General features: G+C 41.9%; 1 protein-coding gene across 1 annotated transcript in view; it reads left to right on the top strand.

Moving 5' to 3' along the window:
- Nucleotides 1-3,368: 3,368 nt before the first annotated feature.
- LOC139463699 (uncharacterized) overlaps nucleotides 3,369-22,443 on the top strand; it is a 44,848-nt gene continuing 25,773 nt past the window's right edge. Inside the window, exons 1-3 of the mRNA XM_071244955.1 lie at nucleotides 3,369-3,435; nucleotides 12,714-12,860; nucleotides 18,727-18,933. Coding sequence (XP_071101056.1) covers nucleotides 3,369-3,435; nucleotides 12,714-12,860; nucleotides 18,727-18,933 — 421 coding nt within the window. The remainder of the gene's footprint in view (nucleotides 3,436-12,713; nucleotides 12,861-18,726; nucleotides 18,934-22,443) is intronic.

Raw genomic sequence — 22,443 nt, 5'->3', positions numbered from 1 at the left:
GATCATGTTGAGTGACTCAACGACTGTCCTAGCATGGTTGACGTCCCAATCATGTCGCTACAAAGTATTTGTGGGAACTCTGGTAGCTGAAATTCAAACACTTACTGAGTGCCATACAGCTCTACATTAATCATGAGAAAAAATCCTTGATGCCACAATCAATACTAGCAATGTACCGATTTTGAGAAAGCTGAACTGCAACTGTATCGCCAAGTTCAGGATGAATGCTTTCCAGATATCCAGGTATGAGAATAACATCTAACGGCAGCCCCTCGCAACTGAGTCCACAGTATGATAAAGACCATCACGGCATACGTGTTGATGGTAGACTGAGAAGATGTGATGAACTGTCAATCAATGTGAAACATCCCATCGTGCTAGATCCAAGTTATAATGTTACAAAGCTCCTCATAAGGAAAAATGACTCTGACCTCCATCACTGCTAAAAGACTTCACAGTGAAATAAGAAGGAACATCTGGATTCTTCGAGGCCGTGAAGCTGTTAATAAAACACCAGAGATAATTCCATGATTGTCAGAAATGGAGAGCAAATAAATCGAGGCTCGAAAAAGACCGTTCAAATCACCCTTCTATTCGACTGGAATATATATTGCTTTTGGCCTTTGTACATTATGATTGGCCGACGCAGAGAGAAAAGGTTTGGAATCATCTTCAAATGCATGGCAACCCGAGGCGTCCACATTGACAGTCTGGACACGGACTCATTCCTAATGGCCCTTCGCAGATTCGTCTCCAGGAAGGGTTGTCCCTATGAACTGTTGCCAGATTGTGGCACACGCTTCAAAGGTGGCTAAAATGAACTCTGAACTGAAGAAAAACTCACAAACAACCATATCCGATTCCAATTCAATCCGCCATTGGCCCCTCACTTTGGTGAATTAGGGGAACGGGAAATTCAATCAATCAAGTATGGCCTATGCAGTACACCATGAACGGAATTCATCTGTGAATCCGTCCTGAGAACTGTCATGACTGACGTAGAATCTATCCTCAACTCCAAACCTCTGGGATACACCTCATCTGACGTCTCCGATACCGATGCTGTAACTTCATACACCTTGCTGATCGGGAGATCAGATCCAGCACTTCCTCAGGTTGTCTACCTGAATTAAGACAGACTAGCAAAGAAACAATTTCGTCAAAGTCAAGTACTAACAGATCACTTCTGGGGGAAATTCATCCATTAGTACTTGCCAAATCTCCAGCCACGTGTGAAATGGACGGACTGACGACGTAATGTACACACTGACGATATTGTGCTAATCATTGACCCTCTTCACACTCACAGTGACATGTGATAGAGACCTATGCAGGGTCCGACGGTAGAGTGCGATCAGTTAAAGTGAAAACCAATGACAATAAGATTCTCCGACCTGAGACAAAACTGATCAAGTTGCCACAATATGAATATGACAATGTGCCTGAACGACTTGACAATTTATGACATTATTGACATTTTGACTTATCTATTTATTCTATGTTTTGTTTCAAATGTGTTTCTTTCAGGTTGAAGAAATCGTGAACTTTGATTTATTGTAAAACATGAACATTATCTTTATTTAGTTTAAAATTTAGTTCCTAAATTTAGGGAGGCTGTCATATGATAGCTGTTTAAGTGGCCTCCATGGGCAGTTTGGAGATAGTTTACCAGGGCTTCAATTACTAATTTATGCTATTCCTTGTTTTAGTATTAACCCATTCTAAATCCATTTCTTATTTAATTCCACTTGGCTCGTCTTGACATGCTTCACAAGAGGATCATCAGACAAATACATGTGTGATAAAGTGCTAAATACAATTCTATCACGAAGAGCCTTCACGTTAATCAAACCACGCCCTCCCATTATAACTTGTAAATGTAAGCGATATGATTCTTAGTGCTGGGGTGTCAACACCCTGAATTTCTTGTTTCATCCTATTAGCAACACCAGATATGCTTCTGTTGCTTACAGTTGCTGGGTATAGACCACGTCTGTTTCCGAAACCTTTCACTGGAATCTTTTGCCATTACTTCCATGGTTGCATTAAATTACCTGTAAAACTGTTTTTCATTAATTTTGAACACTACTATTATTACAGTTTATTAAATGAAATTAGTTTTCTTGTCCCACTTTCTTTTTCTTCCTAGCCAAACCTTTAACATTTCCTCCAAGGAATCCAGAGTTTGAGTTTGAAATTTCTCTTTTGTTGCCTTTTGCTTTTACTGATACACTTTTTCCAAAAAGATTTTTAACGTTTTGACAATGATTGCCCTGAGGAACGTAATTTCAAGCAAACTTCTATCCAGGATATATATTTCCTTGTTTCATTTAGCTTTACAGTAAACTACGGTTATAACGTACTCAAAGGGACCACTAATTTTAGTTCGTTATAAGCGTGTTCGTTATAAACGTAGTTTACTGTATTTTGAACCGGGTTTTCTTTTGGTGATTTTGTTTATATCACCTTGTTTGGTTCATTGACTTTGGAAACTGTATGGAGTTCCTCCGGTGTTCGTTCCAGCAGCAGCATACACGGTACGGTTATTGTTATGTAAAGAACAGTCCGCATTGAGAGCCTTATTATTATTGTTGGTATAATCTATATACAAAAGACCATCTGTTTTAAAGGGTTACTACCAAATTAAACAAATTATAATGTTACAGAACATATGTTAAATATGATAACCGCTTATATCCTCATTGAGCTAAGGTTTAATCAAAACTTCAGCAAAGATACTCCAAAAATGTGAAGACTTTTCACCAAAACGTTTTTCACACCCTTTTAATTAGGGCGAAAAAAATATTTCCATATTCGTTAGAAATCTGTCAAAAGCAAAGTCGATTGTACGATTCCGACTATATCATGAGCATGTATCATGAACCACGATCAAATAGTAATGATACCAGGTCCATTGTGAGATTCCGACTGTATGATAAGGCTCCCCTTTTAAGTTGTAGTTGTGTCGCATCTATAAAACGTTTTAAACTTTTTCAACAATATGTTGCTTTCAGAAAGATGTGATGACGCCCCGTTATCTAACGGATCAGTTATAGTTTACCCCCGACATAGAGGATTATTCAATGTTATTTCAGATACGTGACAGTCAGCTCCCAACACACACCAAGAATATATTTCTATGAACTACTATGAAGTATTGTCAAATGTGTTGCGTATCGCTAAACCACATGACATGACTTTGACATGACTCTGTAGTTCACTCAGAGCTGCCCTTTCCTCATGGGGAAAAGGGCGGAGCTGTCACCACATATCAAACACAAAACAGTTTTCATATAGCTAACATACATCATATATGGAGTTAACAGGAAACATTGGGAAACATTTGATTCACTTCCCTTTAATCTATCATGGCGGCCTCCTGTGGGTTGTGTTGTGCAGTACTAGCATTAGCTTGCTGTGTTTGTCTTATACTGAGTGAGTATGTTTAACTATGAAGTACCCCTCGAGATCGGTTGACAGCTTATAGTGACACCATACGTACATTTATTACATAGACCCTTTGGGGATTCTTGGCACACTAGGTCCTCAATATTACACGACTCTCCGACTTGTATTGAGTGAGTATGTTTAATAATGAAACTGTATTTTCCTATCTAACAGATATTCTACCCAAAACCGTTGTTGCAAAAAACTCATACAGTCTCAGAAACTCTGAAAACATCAGTGTTCCTCTCACAAGACTAAGACATTCGTGTGAGTCCTTTTTACCCATCGTCTATCCGATTGTGGAACTCTGTTCCGTTATCAGATCGAAATTCTACGATTTCTTGTTTTAAAACTTCGTTACAAAAGCACCACCCCACGTCACCTGCGTACTTCGCTTATGGAAAAAGAAAATATAATATCTTACACACAAAACTGAGATACATGTGCAGTCAATTGAATTATGATTTATATAGAATTGGTATAAAAGATCACCAAAACTGTACATTTTCGAATACATGTGAAAATGCGTATCACTATCTCATGGAATGTACATTGTTTAGTCATCAGCGTGAAATTATGTTAAGCAGGCTTAAAAATATTGTTCATAACATACCTGTTGGTGTACACTTACTGTTATACGACAATGCAGATCACGTGGTTACAGAAAATGAAGCTATATTTAAGGCAGTACAACATTATATATGCACAACTAAAAGATTTGTGTAAAGAACTGTTCATTCAACAATTTATATATATATATTTATATATATATCGCTCTCTCTCTCTCTCTCTCTCTCTCTCTCTCCCACTCTCTCTCCCTCTCTCTCTCTATCTATCTCTCATCTATAGTGTTGTATCCATATATATTGAATTAAAATTGTGACATTTTTTGTAAATACCAGGGAGAGGGCATTCTAAGTTTGAAGAACTTGTCCCCCAATCCCGTTCACTCCTTGTGAATAAATAATTATGTTTAAATCAAACTGTTTTCTCAGTTGATCAATGTACCTCTATGCACATCAGAAAACTACCGCAACATCCCTGTGAGACTCACCCACTTTGACGGAGAGCGGAAGGGGACCAGAATGGAATTGGAGTTTTATATATATCATCAGCTACCTTTGTACGAAACAATTAAAATTTTGTATGGAATCAGACCCTGCGGAAGTTCACGATTATTTTTTTTTAAAACATGGTATCTAACAAGAATGAGGGAAGTGTTTCATTCATTACCCATATATATATTCCGTGGAAAAAAACAGCAGTTTTCTTTCATTACGCTCAGGAATGGGTTAAGGACACCCTGGGACACCTCGGCACTAGCAAATTTCGTAGCGGCGATGTCTCAAAAGCGATGCCTAACTTTTGACGGCGCTGGTGAAAGTAAACCATTGTGGTTTGGAACAGGGTCGAGGTATGAAATGGATTTAGAACACCCTGGGACACTGCGGCAGTTTCGTATCGGCGATATGCACCAAGCGGTGCCTTTCTGTTGACGGCGTTGGTACAAGCATTGCATTTGAGGAGTCGAACATGGACGACGTCGAAAATGGTTTTCAAACAATGGGCCACCCCCATTCGTTGAGGCGATGTCCCCCTGTCTCAACACAAGCCGAGTCGGCGCGTCCGCCCTCAGTGGAGCTGGGATTACAGTCTTGCATCGTGCGCTACCCAAGCTGAGTCTGTGCGCCCGTCTCATGGGTCTGTGCGCCCGTCTCGTGTCAGGTGTTCCTGACTCGGGCTCGCTGTCCCGACCCAAGCTGAGTCTGTGCGCCCTTTCTCATGCGTCCGTGCGCCCGTCTAGTGTCAGGTGTTCCCAACCCAGGCTGAGTCTGTGCGCCCGTCTCATGCGTCTGTGCGCCCGTCTCATGCGTCTGTGCGCCCGTCTCGTGTCAGGTGTTCCTGACTCGGGCTCGCTGTTCCGACCCAAGCTGAGTCTGTGCACCCGTCTCATGCGTCTGTGCGCCCGTCTCGTGTCAGGTGTTCCTGACTCGGGCTCGCTGTCCCGAACCAAGCTGAGTCTGTGCACCCTTCTCATGCGTCTGTGCGCCCGTCTCATGTCAGGTGTTCCTGACTCGGGCTCGCTGTCCCGACCCAAGCTGAGTCTGTGCGCCCGTCTCATGCGTCTGTGCGCCCGTCTCATGTCAGGTGTTCCTAAATCGGGATCGCCCGTCCCGACCCAAGCTGAGTCTGTGCGCCCGTCTCATGCGTCCGTGCGCCCGTCTAGTGTCAGGTGTTCCCAACCCAGGCTGAGTCTGTGCGCCCGTCTCATGGGTCTGTGCGCCCGTCTCATGTCAGGTGTTCCTAAATCGGGATCGCCCGTCCCTACCCAAGCTGAGTCTGTGCGCCCGTCTCATTGGTCTGTGCGCCCGTCTCATGTCAGGTGTTCCTGACTCGGGCTGGCTGTCCCGACCCAAGCTGAGTCTGTGCACCCGTCTCATGGGTCTGTGCGCCCGTCTCATGTCAGGTGTTCCTGACTCGGGCTCGCTGTCCCGACCCAAGCTGAGTCTGTGCACCCTTCTCATGCGTCTGTGCGCCCGTCTCATGTCAGGTGTTCCTGACTCGGGCTCGCTGTCCCGACCCAAGCTGAGTCTGTGCGCCCGTCTCATGCGTCTGTGCGCCCGTCTCATGTCAGGTGTTCCTAAATCGGGATCGCCCGTCCCGACCCAAGCTGAGTCTGTGCCCCCGTCTCATGCGTCCGTGCGCCCGTCTAGTGTCAGGTGTTCCCAACCCAGGCTGAGTCTGTGCGCCCGTCTCATGGGTCTGTGCGCCCGTCTCATGTCAGGTGTTCCTAAATCGGGATCGCCCGTCCCTACCCAAGCTGAGTCTGTGCGCCCGTCTCATTGGTCTGTGCGCCCGTCTCATGTCAGGTGTTCCTGACTCGGGCTGGCTGTCCCGACCCAAGCTGAGTCTGTGCACCCGTCTCATGGGTCTGTGCGCCCGTCTCATGTCAGGTGTTCCTGACTCGGGCTCGCTGTCCCGACCCAAGCTGAGTCTGTGCGCCCTTTCTCATGCGTCCGTGCGCCCGTCTAGTGTCAGGTGTTCCTGACTCGGGCTCGCCTGTCCCGACCCAAGCTGAGTCTGTGCACCCGTCTCATGCGTCTGTGCGCCCGTCTCATGTCAGGTGTTACTGACTCGGACTCGCCTGTCGCAACCCAAGCTAACCCTGTCTGTGCGCCCGTCTCATGTCAGGTGTTCCTGACTAGGGCTCGCTGTCCCAACCCAAGCTGAGTCTGTGCGCCCGTCTCGTGTCAGGTGTTCCTGACTCGGGGTCGCCTGTCCAAACCCAAGCTAAACCTGTCTGTGCGCCCGTCTCATGCGTCTGTGCGCCCGTCTCGTGTCAGGTGTTACTGACTCCTATGTAGCTTTCCCGCTGTGATTCTGTTCAAATTTACTAGATCTGAGATTGTACGGGGACAGACACAGGCTGTTGTTGTTGTTTACTGAATACAGCCGTCTGAGGGATGATGAAGCTGCTGACCCCATCACCATCTTCCTCCTTGGTTGAAACATATTTATTTCCGTAAATTGTGCACAGACTGGATTGGTAAACAAGTCGTGCGATTTATATAAATACCGCTCCAATAACACATATAATAAAAAAAACCTTAAATCCGGTAAAGGTAGAAATAACTTGCATAGATAATACGTGTAGATATATTTGAGGTTGTCGGATGCGAGTAATAAACGGTATAAACTGAAGAGTGATCAATCTTAGCCCTTTATTAATATATTCATGAACAGATGCCAAAACCGTTTGCGGTTTCTTAGGAATTGTCCCTAAAGTACGGAACTGAGGTTATATCCCATGGTACAGAAGTATTAGTTTGATCTTATAGTACTATAATTTGGACAAAAGCAGAAACAATGAGCAGTGCCCTCGCATATCGAACCACAGGAACAAGAATGGTCTTCTGAGATGTGTCTTTCGCACTTTGGGCATTCATGTCTGTACATCCAGATCTGAGTCACGGGTGATAAATTTGACATAGTCCAAGTCAAAATGCTGTGTGTAATCATCAAGTTTATTATTAATTCGTTTAAAAGATCCCATGGAACCTGCGTTGCTCACATCTGACGATAAATCGTTCCATAAGTTCGCGTTAGAGGGAATAAATGAATTTGCATAGTTTTCAGTTCTGCATTTAATTACTTGTAAGTTGAAACTATTCCTTATCGAGTAATTACTAAAAGTGGAAAAGAAAGATTATCGGGAGTTAATTTATGTACCATAGTTATAGTAGAGCATAATTTTAACATTATTTCTCAAGAGTTTTTCGCCATAAACGATATTTAAAACAATGGAATATAGGGCACACTTTCTTTACAATTTCCTCGATATGTATATCCCAAAGACAGTCTTCTTGCAAGATGTAACCTAGATGTTTGTGGTATTGAACTACTGTTATATAAGTGTTTTTACATTTAGTAGTGTCCTCCTTGACCTTGAGGATCCCCATTTACTTAGGTATTTATCAGAATCTTGTAGCCTTGATACGGGTACGATTTTGAGTGAGTTTGAGTTAAATGCCGCTTTGAACAGTTTTCCAGTTATATCATGCCTTGTCAGCTTGATGTGTGAGGAGAGCCTGAAGTGATGCAGGTCTGAGAAGTTTACCACTTTGGTAAAATCCACAAGCACGGATATAGTCGGGGCGAACCGGGAATCGAACCAACGATCATCATAGGTTTCTGGCGTGCCCATGGGAGGCAACTCTTCACAGGGATTTGCGGCGTCTCAGATGACTGGGCCAAACATGTCCAGCCGCCATCTCCCCTCATGATTTTGAAGTAGCAGACATTTTTCGTGTGAATGTTAGCTACATGTATCAATGTAGATCATATTCAATGTGTTATTCACATTTATGAAGCATGTATTGCTATCGTTGATAATTTTTATGCGTACATATCTGTCATAACGTTTTCCTGTTCCACTTGTCACAAAATGGCTATTGTGCCTGGTCACTGATATATAAGGCCGATTTTCTCCATTGCAACCTTTCAATGCATACTTTGCATTAGATGTATATGAGAGGTCACAATCGTATCAGGCATTCTCAATGCAAAATACCCTTTGACACAATATCATCTGTTGTCACTTGTTGAATGTGCATCACGTGCATGATTCTCTCTTGTCAGTGGCGGTAGCTAGTTTCCTCTTTCGTATAACGGCTACACAGTCATTTCATGACTATTTTAGATACATTCGCGCAGGGATTCTGCTCGGATGATATCTGTGATTCACGTGACCTTCTTATTGTTCTAATTGCAGCATCTTCCCTAGGCAAGGGAGTTAACTGGCTACAAAAGTCCCGTTTCCACCCTTGCCGAACTTATTCAGTAAAGTGGCTCGATCATAGCGCCACCAGTGTCTATTACAAGAAATGCCCCATATATGTCACTCCTATTGACCAATCAGATTCCACTTCACATATCGCTTGCATTTGCTTCCAGCAAAGAAGATCTAACTGTTAAAAAAAACGGGTCTTACCTCAAAAAGTGCATCAAATGACTTCAGCACCTTGATTGAAAAAACAAACAAAGGGAAAATATCCGGCAACGCAGTGGTGACGGTGCACATACTTAGCAAATCCTGCAATCGACCGAAATCTGCACGGCAGTCGTGTTGTTATGAACCGGGTGTTGATTTCGTTACAAGATTTTGATTGGACTATGCACAGACATGTTCGTCCAGCCGAAAAATAACTCCATAATAGCAGCCTAGTGCGGCAAGGATGGAAATTAGGGTAGGAAAGCTGGTTTGCATTGGTTTATAAATTAAACTGAAAACTGTCATTAGCGATGTTAACATTCCTCACTCAGTACAAAAACTTGTTTTACAATGAGGTATACACCGCTATACATTGCGAGCTACACACAGATGGATAAAATGATATTGCGACTGTTAACCTTTACGGGCAGCTTCGATTGCATTCTCCCCAGGGAGCTGAGAATGCACACTGGCCCTTTGACTTGGGTAATACTAGTTTTGTTTGCGGCATGAGAATTCACTTGGTAAATGGAATCTGGAGCATCATTAAATGCTGTAGAGATGTGATGTGATGTGATGTTATGACATTTCACCAACTCAACACCTACAAGGCTTCTTTGAAATTTGGGACGGTCGGGTAGCCTAGTGGTTAAAGCGTTTGCTCGTCATGCCGAAGACCTCGGTTCGATTTCCGACATGGGTACAATGTGTGAAGCCCATTTCTGATGTCCCCTGCCCTAATATTGCTGGATCATTGCTAAAAGTGGCGTAAAACCATACTCACTCACTCGCTTTGAAAAGTATCACGACAAAGTAGTTGACGTCGTAGTTGTGTCCCATGTACAGAACATTGTAAACATTTTCACCAAAATATAGATTTCAGAAAGGTGTGATTACGCACGAGGATACCCCTTATCTAAAAATAGTGTGTATTCAAGCAGTGTTCTTTCAGATACTCCACAATCAGTTCTTAGTAAACATATAATAGATTTCTTTGAACATTTATGAAGTATTGTTAAATGTGATGCGTATCAGCGATGTTACACAACATGACTAGTATACATATTGTAGTATCCTCAGTGGTGTCCCCGCCGGAAAGGGACAAAAGCCCAGCAATCATCAATATTTTCAGTTTGAGACAAAATAGTTTGGGGTGATTTACATCCTCTTTAACCCAACATGGCGGCCTCCCGTGGGTTGTGTTGTGCAGTCCTGGGAGTAGCTTGCTGTGTTTGTCTTACACTGAGTGGGTATGTTAAACTATGAAGTTGTTGTTTTTTTCATACGGTGAATATGAGCTCTATATACATACAAGAAAACTACTACAACCATCTCTGTATTTATGGATTTATCAAAATGGCTGAAAAAACCGTTTTGCTCCGAGAAACTTCGGCCATATACTACGGGTCTGTGAATGAATGTCTATGAGATGTATTCGTTGTCAACCGGGCATATGGTATGCTTTACCCAGTGTGCGAGCCTATGTACCCCTAACCTTACACCAAAAACCCCTCGAGATCGGTTGACAACTTATAATGACACCATACGTACATTTATTACATAGACCCTCTGGGGCTTCTTGGCACACTAGGTCCTCAATATCACACGACTCTCCGACTATTGAGGATTTGGTGGTTACAACTTTAAAAGGGGCGCGGGAGACATTTGATCTCTAGGGTGTTTGGGGTGGGTTGGTTTGCCCGACAGTATGGATGCAGAAAACAAGGTTATTTATTGCACTGGAAATATATAGTAAATGGTATAGGAATTTGGAGCTATAATATTGACTCCCGTGCCAAAAGTGTACAACATATTCATGAAATACCATTCTATGTACATTAAGCTATATATACGTCATTTTCACAAAGATTGTGTCGTATTTATATTATAAGAATTGGCTTGGAGATTCAGTTAACAGGTTTGGAAGAGCTAGATCAGTTGACAGAAAAGGTATGGAATGCCTGCCAAAATCAACACGATTCACAATAGGCAAGGACATTTATCGAACATAAGAATTTAACATGAGGTTATGTGTACTAGGAAGATGATATAAAAACTTCAGCAGATGAAAATAGGTATACACATGTATTCAGATATTCGTCCTTCAGGCAATTGTTATCTAGGCATGCATATCTGGGAAGAAACACTGACTGTTTTTGACTTAATGCCACCTGTTGAATAACAAATATAGCACCTAGGCCTAAGGGTACTATAAGTCCTGCTCGACTGGTAGCATCCACCACTCATGTCATTAATAAAGTACCAGTGAGTAAGGAGGCGTGAAAACTCACGGTAAAGGTGATAGTGAATTATTCTGAATGTCTACCATACAATTTCTGGAATGATTCAAGCAGGCCTTCGATGGCAAACCTAGTAAACTGTTGTAAGCAAAATGTGTCTTTCCATAAATTTTGACTGAAATATACATGCGCTGAAGTGCCTAAGCTAAGAGAAGTACCACATGATCACACCCAACCACCTAGCAAACCATGTTTGTCGTTAGAGGCGACTAACGGGATCGAGTGGTCTCGCTCGCTGACTCAGTTGATGCATGTCATGATATTCCAGTTTCATAGATCGATGTTCATGACGCCAGTCACTGGATTGTCTGGTCCAGATTCGATTATTTACACAACGCCGTCATATAGCTGGAATACTTCTGTGTGAGGTGTTAAACAATAATTAAACAAACAGACAATCAATCAATCAATCAATCAATCAATCAATCAATCAATCAATCAATCAATCAATCAATCAATCAAACCCTTCTAAACAATCCAACCCTTCTAAACAATCCAATGCATTGTGATTTGACAGTAACAGGTGTACAATAACCTTTACACTCATCAGTGTCACAGTTCAACATTGCCTGACATAGCGTATGATAATTTATCATTTAACTAAAGCATTTATCCATGACATAAGCTTATGACATAAAAACATATATGTCATACCCCAATGACATAAGTATGCAAATTAGATATGCAAATTAGATAGCCGGAAGTGGGACTTTTTTCGCCGGTGCATGTGAGTAGTTGTTTAAAAACTACATGGATACCTTTGATGTTGGAGACATTATTTCAATTATTCTGCAAAAGTCCTTTCAAGTATTTTGTTTAAAATAATCTTTTTTTCTCAGCGAAGGAATATGCCATAAAGGAGTTAAGGGGTTGTTAATTTTGGTTTACGCGGCTTTTGAAAACATGTATCACTACGCACGATCTATACGTAAGATTTCGACAAGTTGCTGATGTTAATGTTCAATGCAATTAATTATTCCTTAATTGGGAAGCAAAAATGTGAAAATGATAAATAGAATTCATCACTCGTGTTTTTTTAATATGGGAAATATCAACCTCGTCCCGTTAATCAGTATTTGCCTCGCCAAAGGCTCGGCAAATACCGATTAACTAAGACTCGGTTGATATTTCCCATATTAAAAAACACTCGTGATGAATCCTCTATATATATCACTCAAGACAACAAGGGTGTGGCATCCCCAACGCAAGTGTCATTCAAAATATGAATAGGTTCTTCTACTTGTATGAAGGGGCGGTCGGGTAGCCTAGTGGATAAAGCGTTCGCTGAAGACCCGGGTTCGATTCCCAACATGGGTACAATGTGTGAAGCCCATTTCTGGTGTCCCCCCGCCGTGATATTGCTGGAATATTGCTAAAAACGGCGTAAAACCATACTCACTCACTCACTCTACTTGTATGACAACATTTCGTTCTTACTAGTACGCCTCAAAAGCAGTATTATATTTTCTCCCCAGCTACCTGCCCTGAAGGACAGTTCGGAGACTCCTGTCGCTATTCCTGTCACTGTGAAAGAGAGGCCGTGTGTAACTCCACCACAGGAGAATGTCCTGGGGCCTGTGCACTACAGTGGAGGGATGGGAGGAATGGCACTTGCCAAAGAGGCAAGTCATCGTATTTCGTTCCCTTTATGCCAAGCAATATTCCTGCAGCTCCAGCCTTTGTTGTTTACATTTAATTTATAAAATTTAAAATTATACAATCGAGCATACTCTTTCTACCAAGATTTCAAGAGCATCATACATGTACGAGTCTTCCACAAAAGTTCGTTGATCAAGGTTAAAACATTCAAGGCCTCAGCAAAGCTTTCAAAACGTTTTATGGGAGACATGATGATGCATCAATGACAAAAATAATGTCCGATGCAATTTCCTATTTTTTTTTCAGGTGAATAATTGACTTGTCATGCATATGTTTGTGACGGGTGTCACCGGTTGGGTAGGATACGCTCACCTTTTCGCGAACACCTGTTGTCATCACTATTGGATATTAATTCATAGATACATGCTCATGATAATAAAGTAGAAAACGTACAATCGAGATTTCGTATGAATATGTGAAGGGTTATGTCGCTTTTATTTGCTTGACTTTGTTGATTTCTCCATCGCAAGGGATGAATGAACTCTTTATCACAAAGGATCTCATTTATTATAATTACTATTTATAGTTAATGGCATTAACAGATACATGTTTATTAAATATGATATTCATAATTAGTAGAATAGAGTTATTAACTGACATTTTCAGTATCTGTTCCCTCAAAAAAAAGATGGTAGACGTAGCATAAACACTTTTATTACCCACTTGGTGAAGATACAGGTGGTAAGATACTAAATCCGTACGTCACACGTGTGTCGTAAAAGGTTGACCTTGTTTTATTCGTTTTCATTGGATAACCGTGACCTCTGTCACACCGGGACTACTTTTTTCATTCATAAAATATCGCGAGACGTCATTCATTTTGCAACTACAAGGCAGAACTGAAACAATCTCATGTGAGCGAGAGATATTAACAAACACTTTATTATACCAAACAAGGAAGTCACACGCATCAAATTCGGTTTGCATCCTAGATAAGTTATGCATTGAGCTTCAACAGACATTATAATTATAATCGAGTCATATATCCATTTACAATGTACGACTACCGTTCAATAGATCGAGGGTCCCAATGAGCGTCACGCACCCAACTACTTTCGCAACTTTCAATTTGATTCGACGTAAAAGGATCAGCGTGGTGAAATGAAGTCAGTTTAAACTATCTGGACTGATATCTGGACTTACTCGGAATGATCCGGTTGTGCCATCAGTGTCCTCTTCGAAGGGTATTTTGTGGCACTGTTTCGGGAGTTGTTTGTTTACGACTGCACAACCAGATCACTCAAAGTGAACATTTCCGATACCAATCATTCGAAAACTCCGTAGAAGTGTGTCTGATTTCTGATAATGTGGCCCAAAATATCCCAAAGGTGAACAATAACATTCCCTATCTCTAGCGCAAAACGCTGAGTAGATCACGGTTAACGTTGTCTTTTCTTATTCTGGTGGTGACCTTGCGTTTCGTTCGAAGCTGTCACTGACATGCAAGTATACTTGAGCGTGTTGATTTTCGCGTCTTCAGTAAAGAGTGGTATAGTAAACATAAATGTCTTTGACACACACGACCCGTGAAGATTCCAGGGTAGAATAGGTCTTCAGCAACCCATGCTTGCCGTAAAAGGCGACTATACTTGTCGTAAAAGGCGACTAACGGCATCGGGTGGTCAGGCTCGCTGACTTGGTTGATGCATGTCATCGATCCCAATTGGGTGGATCGATGCCCGTGATGTCAATCACTGGATTGTCTGGTCCAGACTCGATTATTTACAGACCGCCGTCATATAGCTGGAATATTGGTGAGTGCGGCGTTAAACAACAAACAAACAAACAAACTTTGGCGAACACTCTGATTTCCCTCTTCCAAAATGGTACGGACATGATATAGATTCAGCTGATAGATCAAAGAAACCGAACCATTTTGAATGCACAGACGGGGCCCCGGCAGGGCGAGTGACCGACTGTTGGTCCGATATTCAAAGCGCGGCGCTTATGTGACTTTTCAAATGTTCTTATTGGTGTCATGCGTACTAACAACATAGCGCTGGAATTCTCATAAGTTGAAGAAATTCTTCCAAAAGGATCTTAAGCGTCGGTGCTGTTATGTTTGCAAGCACAACTGCAGGCGCATGTTGGTAATGCGTATGCATAGGAATGTCAACAATGCCCATATTTGGGCATATATCAATGTTCACGCACAACCAGATTTCGCAACCGGTTTCAGTTTGGTCTGTTAACGAAAAAAAGTTGTTATGTATTTACACTTACATACATATTTATGGTGGGTAATAAATAAATACCACACTCATTCTCGTTAGATACCATTTTTACGAAACTCGTGAACTTTCTATGGTATCTGACCTGACTTTCGCTCGGTCAGATAGCATAGAAAGTCCACTCGTTTCGTAGAGATGGTATCTAACGAGAATGAGTGTAGTATTTTCTATGTCTCCGGAGAAGATACGTTAGACCACACCATTCAAAGTATTTTCTATTTGTTGATTATGAATTCATAAATGGTGGTGCAAAATTATATGACAACTCAAAGTCTTCTCGAAAAGCTCATGAAACCACAAGGCTCTTGCCAGTCCATTCTCGGACCTAGTTTCCTGTAAAGATATGATCGAAACTGTAAATTAATAATCATTTTATTTATGACATGGACGGATATGGGGATGTTCATTTCTTTAGTTGGTGGGTGTGTTGACTCAAATAATAGGTGGATAGGTGAGAGGGACGTAGTTAATTCTCGGCCAACGTAAAACACAGTATCAATATGTGTATTGCAGTAATGTGTATTGCTTCTTAAACTTGGAGATGATATAGTGAGAAGTAGAACAAATATTAAACTTTGTCATGTTTTACGTTCTTCTGCTACGCCACAATCCTTTTTTAGAATTTGGATACGAACACGATACAGTGTTTCCAAACCATGTAAACCCAATCGAAGAAATGGTCCAGACACAAATGCATCTGAATTCCCTGCCTTTGTTCACTGTAAATTGACTGGATGAGCTTAAATTGGAGGAAATGTACGTGCAGCATGATTACAGGACGCATATAAGTATAAAAAGGCGCCAAGGACTCCAATAATCAACAGTAACATGCCACGCTTACTGGCAGGACAGAGATAAGGGTTCCCTGGCATGTTGCAGTTGGGAGTCACACATGACACCGTCACACGACACTTTGGATACACTCATTCAACAATCGCCAGTAATGATGATATGTCGTCAGGAAAAGGTGCGATAAAATGGTGTTTGACGTCTCGTTTTATATGATTTCACGTTAATGCCGGTTTGATAGTGCTAGTCCATTGAGATACAAGTTAACACGAATACCCAGCTCAGACACAGAATACTGACTCCGAACCGACCAGTCCTGGTTTAATCGTTTCAATGCCGAGTTATACAACCAGTATAACACGGCCGGGTTTCAACTACCAACCTTCCATACTCGTTCTTCGTGCGTTGAACCCTAATCGCACGAGGTTTTACGACAACTTCTACCTACCTTCACCAATAGAATCCAACGCATGACCACATAAAGCGCGTATCATCCTCCAACGTGCAGCTTTGGCCGGCTTGCCATATTGCCATCTCGCCAATTGAACACCTAAACCTCTGGCAAACATACGTGACATGATACAGGCGTTCAGGTTAGAGTAGCACCGAATACGAATGGCGTAATACGACGTCTAATGCTCTCTGCAAGACGTTGTGTTCTGGCGTTCTGTCTTTACATACGCAAAATAACTGATTATTAAAATTCATCCCGTTCAGAGTGACTGTAATTTGAACCGGGTGGTGTTTACATTTACTGCAAACTGACAACATACCTCTATGTCCTTGTTGTCCCCTTGGGTCCAATATTTTCGCTACCATTTCAACTATTAGCTCTGTATCGCTGCTGTCTGTTTTAGCTATTACCTCATTTCAAACACTGCATTTGGAAAAATAGTCTTGACTATTTTTTGTCAATACCTTTGTATATATCGTGGTATTGTTTCTTTTGCTCCCCAGTGTACACATAACCAAATGTGTGGTAACTGACATAAACTCAATTGTTTACTGGGGAGTTTTTATCCTCATAAAAATCTCTTACGTTTTAATTGAAAATGGTGAAATCACGTAGCCAGCGTTTAAACATTGATAATTTTTACATCAGGTCTTAGGACACTTCAGAATTATAGAATATCAATCCATGGTAGGTTAGACCGTGCGATAACTGCTTAATTCGTTTAAGAGGACAATTTCAACAAAGATCATTTGGGACTCCCGACATTATTTCCTCACACTTGTACAAAGTGTTAATGACACGTTGGAGTCTATGTTAAGTAAATCAACCTTTATAATGGAATGATAACTATTCACAAGCAGTGAGTGAGCGTGTATGGCTTTACGCTTCTTTTAGAAATAATCGAGCAATATCATGGGGCTTCACACGTAGTAGACATCAGGGGAATCGAACACGGATCTTCGGCGTGACGAACAAACGCTTACCCACTAGGCAACCCCTGACCGCCCCTGTTCACAAGTAGGTTTGCTATCATATTAAGTTTCACCGAAACAGCGATAACACAATACTGGTGAGATATCGAGGGGAGCGAGCCGGCCCGGGGATGACATTCACCTTGTTTTGTTGTAGAGAATCCTGAACAAGTCGAGCAATATGAGGCCGGGCGTTGTCATGTTGAAAGGCAATGCCTGGGCCATGACGACGCAAAAACGGTAGAACAACAGGGCCGATGATCTGTCCATTGAGATTTTCCTCTACCACTATCAAACGGGTCCTCTGTCTTGCTGTAATCCCACCCCATACCATAACGCTGCCGCCCCCGAACCGATCTTCTTCCATGACACAATGATTGACGTAACGTTCACCTCGGCGTCGGTACACTGGAATCCGTCCATCGCTGTGGCTGAGGTGAAAACGAGACTCGTTAGTGAATAGAACTTGTCCCCACTGCATGATCGTCCAGCATAGACAGTGTCTGCACCACTGTAGACGTGCTTGACGGTGGTTTCCTGTAAAAATGGGACGTCTGGCGGGTCTTCTTGCGACAATCCATGCACATCTGAGGCGGCAACGTACGGTTTGTGAAGATATTCGTCGAAGGCCAGGGATGCTTTTTGTAGTCACTGTTGCTGGCTGGAATCGATTTCGTAGGTGTGTTGTTGGAATCCAGTTGTCTTGTCGATTATTGGTTACTCGTGGCCTGCCACTCAGAAGATGGTCTCTGACTACATTCGTCTGTTGCCAACGTTGCCATAAACACCAAATGGTGTTTCTGTGGACGTTAAATTGTCTTGCAACATCACGTTGACTCGATCCTGCTTCAAGCATACCAATGGCTCGCAGACGCTCATTTTCGGACAGGCGTGGCATTTCGTAATGTTGAATAATTGCGTAGTTTTGTTGTTTTTCTAAGTGGTTGTCAGCACGATGCTAAACAATGCATATGGAATCCCGTTAACGAACATGTGTTTATACCCATTCTTGGGTAGTGAAATGCATGAGGCTTGCATAAAAGTCAACTTTTGCATGGAATGCATGCTTTTCTGTAGCAGTTGCGTTTTTGTGATTTGATTCTATACATGTACTACAGTATTGAAAACCAAACTTTACTTGTTTTAAAAATACACTAAAATATTGGTGTCACAAGAACTTTTGTTGTTGAGTATAGTATTTAAAACAAGTATGACAAGTATTCGCTATTGCATTTTATATATGTTTCAGTTTCACAAATATTTTCTTGAAACATTCTATGAAAAAAGGAATACAATAAATGTTGATTGGACCTTACATAATCTACCAGCACTTCACGTGGGCGATTGAGTTTGAGTAATGATTATCGATATGTCGTACTTGCAGAGAACGTGGCCTTCAACAAGACAGCCACCTCTACATCTGGAACACTTAATAACTGGACTTCAGACAAGGCTGTGGACGGCAACAGGAACCAGGACGTGAATGGCGGCTCCTGCTTCCACTCTGCTGCCAACTCCCCGAGTATGTGGAAGGTGGACCTGGGACGGCAGTACAGGATACGTCATGTTACAGTCTACCACAGGGATCAACGTACGTTGCATGTTTATGTTAGATTTGTATCTGTGAAATACATAAAAAAGATCCGTGTCTATAGTCTTAGTCAAAGTGATATCTTTATAATATTCTTTTATTCATTGACGTCACATGTTTTTATTACTTCTTGGAACTGTTTAATTAACAAATTGTGCTCTAAAACGTTGATGCGTCAGACCAATACTAAAACATCCTCCACGAAGAGACATAGCTGGGTCAAAACTCCATCTCGTGCATGAACATTTATGAATTTTTAACAAAACCTCAAATGCACAATTTCGAGCTTCGTACTGGATGTTATCTGTCCCTCGTCATGACCTGTAATGAAACATATGCCGCAATGGGGCTCGAACTTTTGGTATGACATGACGGCGTGTGTCAGTTGGCCGGGGCTACAGTCACACAGCATTGTGTGAATTCAACTAGTTTCTCTGTGTAACAGAGTGTATAATGATAAATGGTTAAGAATATGGCTGACACTTTACCTTGCAGTGTATTCACTATAATGAGTGAGTATGGTTTTAGCAATACTCCAGCAATATCACGGTGGGGGACACCAGAAAAGGGCTTAACACATTTTGCCAATGTGGGGGATCGAACCCGGGTCTTCGGCGTGAAGTGCGATCTCTTTTACCACCGCCCCATATTCACTATAAAACTGTATATGTTTTGTTTGGTGAGAATTTAAGTTCAGAAAATATGTTTGTTAATTCATTTAAAGTTAGCTAGTTTGTACAATTCTCAATAAGAAATGAGATAAACGTTATATTGGAATCGATGGAATCATACAGTCAGTAAATAAACGCTATGTTGTTCATGACAAATGTTAAACCCTCCTCGAATAAGGTGTAACATTTCAGTTGTAGTCAATTTCCATGAAATAAGCATAGCATTTTAGTAATTGTCATATCTACGTGTTTGCGTGAACGTCCCGAATATGATATTGCCTAGATACTAGGGAATGCGCATTTATTTATTGTTAACTGATGAATAGCAAATAGTTGTTACCTTATGGTGTGTTGGTAATACTGTCTGTGCTGTTCATGAGCAGCTACTTGAAGCGTGTTTATACAGAGAACTGACGCGATACGATTACAGCCCTGATGTTTACTTAGAATCACACGCTGGAGTGATAACATTCACTTGCGTGCATTCTGTTCTGTTAACAAATATATCACATGTACAAAAGCTACAACTGTTATTTTAGATGCAGGACGTATGTACAGGGAACAACATCACAAACACAAAATATACTGAACAAAATTAAAAACTTCACAATTTTAACATTTTGACCAGTTATCATTGTGGGCCCTTATTGTGTATTTAAACAGTAATGGCCACGTATTGGCTTCAGATAACACCCGTTTTTGTGCAGGTGAATCGATGAAAATCATGTGCACAGCACTATAGTGGCAAAAGTGGTTTTTCACGTGCAACTGGTCACGTGGCCTAATACCGCACGTGCTTTCAGCCATACTTATTAGCAGTCATTAACAAAAAAAGAAAAACACAAGAAAACAAAAGTCTTTACGGCCATTTGTCATGCCACGCCTTTCAAACGTGCAACGTGAACGTGCCATCGGCATGTTGCAGACGGGAACGTCCGTAGCTGAAGTCGCAAGGACGATGGGTTGTAGTCGACCCGACTGTTTACAGCAAACGGGTACCACCGCTGATCGCCCTCGGCCAGGTTGACCACGTCACATGCAGAGGATCGTCAGATTGTCTTACGTCACCTCCGTAACCGATTTTTGAAGGCTACATCAACCAGAAATGAACTGTTTAGGGGTAGACTGAGTGCGAATACTGTTCGAAACCGTCTGAGAACTGCTCACCTTCAAGCACGACGGCCATTCTGCGAGCCGATTCTGACTCAATTACACAGACGTCAACGTCAATTGTGGCCACAGCGACACTTACGATGGACTAAGAAGAATTGGAATCAAGTCGTCTTCAGTGATGAATGCCGATTGAATCTTCGATTTGCTGATGGTAGGGCGAGGGTTGGGAGGCGCCGTCATAAACGTTACGCCCAGTGTTGTGTACAGGAAGTTGACAGATTTCGAGGCGGAAGTGTCATGGTGTGGGGTGCTTTCTGTGTCAATGCACGTTCCAGGCTTCTTGTCATCCATGGCAACCTCAACGCTGCTGCTTACCGCGACCAAGTACTGGCACCAGCACTTCTGCCTTTTATGGCAGCACATGGACCCGGTTTGATCTTCCAACACGACAATGCCAGACCCCACACAGCAATTTTGACAAGGAATTTCCTTCAGAATGCGGGAGTCAACATCATGGACTGGCCGTCAAGGTCTCCCGACCTCAATCCCATCGAACACGTCTGGGATGCTCTTGGCAGAAGTCTGCGCACTCTCCAGAACCAACCACAGAATTTGCAGGATCTTGGCACCATTTTGCAGCAAAAATGGCGTCGTCCTCCCAATCATGTGTCCACAAGCATCACAAGGTCCATGCGGAGGCGTTGTATGGCAGTTGTCAACGCACAGTGTGGCTATACACGCTACTGAACTTGTGTGCCATCAGATTCTCGTGCTTGGGACTTATGATTTAAACTGTTGATGTTATTACCGAATACCGTAGGTCCTTGGAACAAATTATGGTTACCACCGTTAATTAAAATCCTTCTTTGGACATTAATGATTAATAATTACCTTCTCTGATACATTTGTCCGTTGTATATCATGTATGGGATTACTTCTAAAAATGTGAAGTTTTTAGTTTGACTCAGTATAATTAGTCATGGACTTCCTCCGAAGTCCGCGTCCACGTTAACACCAATGTCAACAAGGGTGGGTACCTATTTCATTGCTCTCATGTTGTTTATCAAATTTGAAAGAGGCGTCTCGCCTGGCAGTTTATTGACCTACTGAGGCGTAATCCCGAGTTCCCCTTATCGCGCACACCTGGTGTCATCACTGATTTCCAAATAATTTGCACGGCGAATCTGTTTCGGCGGATAATGGAGACTGGTGTCGACGTTTTACACTTACCTGGCCACTGTCAGTTGTGGATATGGCGCATTTTGATTATTCATGTTTTTATGTTATAGTATGACAGCACATTTATGAGGATAGGCTGCAATTCTGCAATTACCGAAGACATGAATGTTTAGAAAAAATTCTTCGCGTAGGAATAGCAACACCAAATAATATGATATATGGAGAATGTGGAAGATACCCACTTTACATTAATTCGCAAATAAAGTGTTTAAAATATTGGTTTAATATCATCCGTATGCCAGCACTTCGGCTTCCGAAAAAATGCTTATAACATGCTCTTTCATTTAGATAGTATCGGTAAGGTTACATAGGTATCGCATATTAGGACACTATTATTCTCATATGGGTATGGGTATATATGGCTTAACCAATCTGTTGGTGATCAACATTTATTTCTAAATGATTTTCGTAAAATAGCAATAAATATGTTCTATCAAGGGTGGCAATGCAACTTGGAAAACAGTTCACGTTATGATTTGTACGGAAC

This window comes from Haliotis cracherodii, unplaced genomic scaffold, assembly GCF_022045235.1.
Source record: "Haliotis cracherodii isolate W230 unplaced genomic scaffold, xgHalCrac1.p SCAF_16, whole genome shotgun sequence".
In the NCBI taxonomy this organism is placed as follows: Eukaryota; Metazoa; Mollusca; class Gastropoda; order Lepetellida; family Haliotidae; genus Haliotis; species Haliotis cracherodii.
The sequence above is the reverse complement of the archived record's forward strand: the minus strand, read 5'-3'. Positions and strand labels throughout refer to the sequence as shown.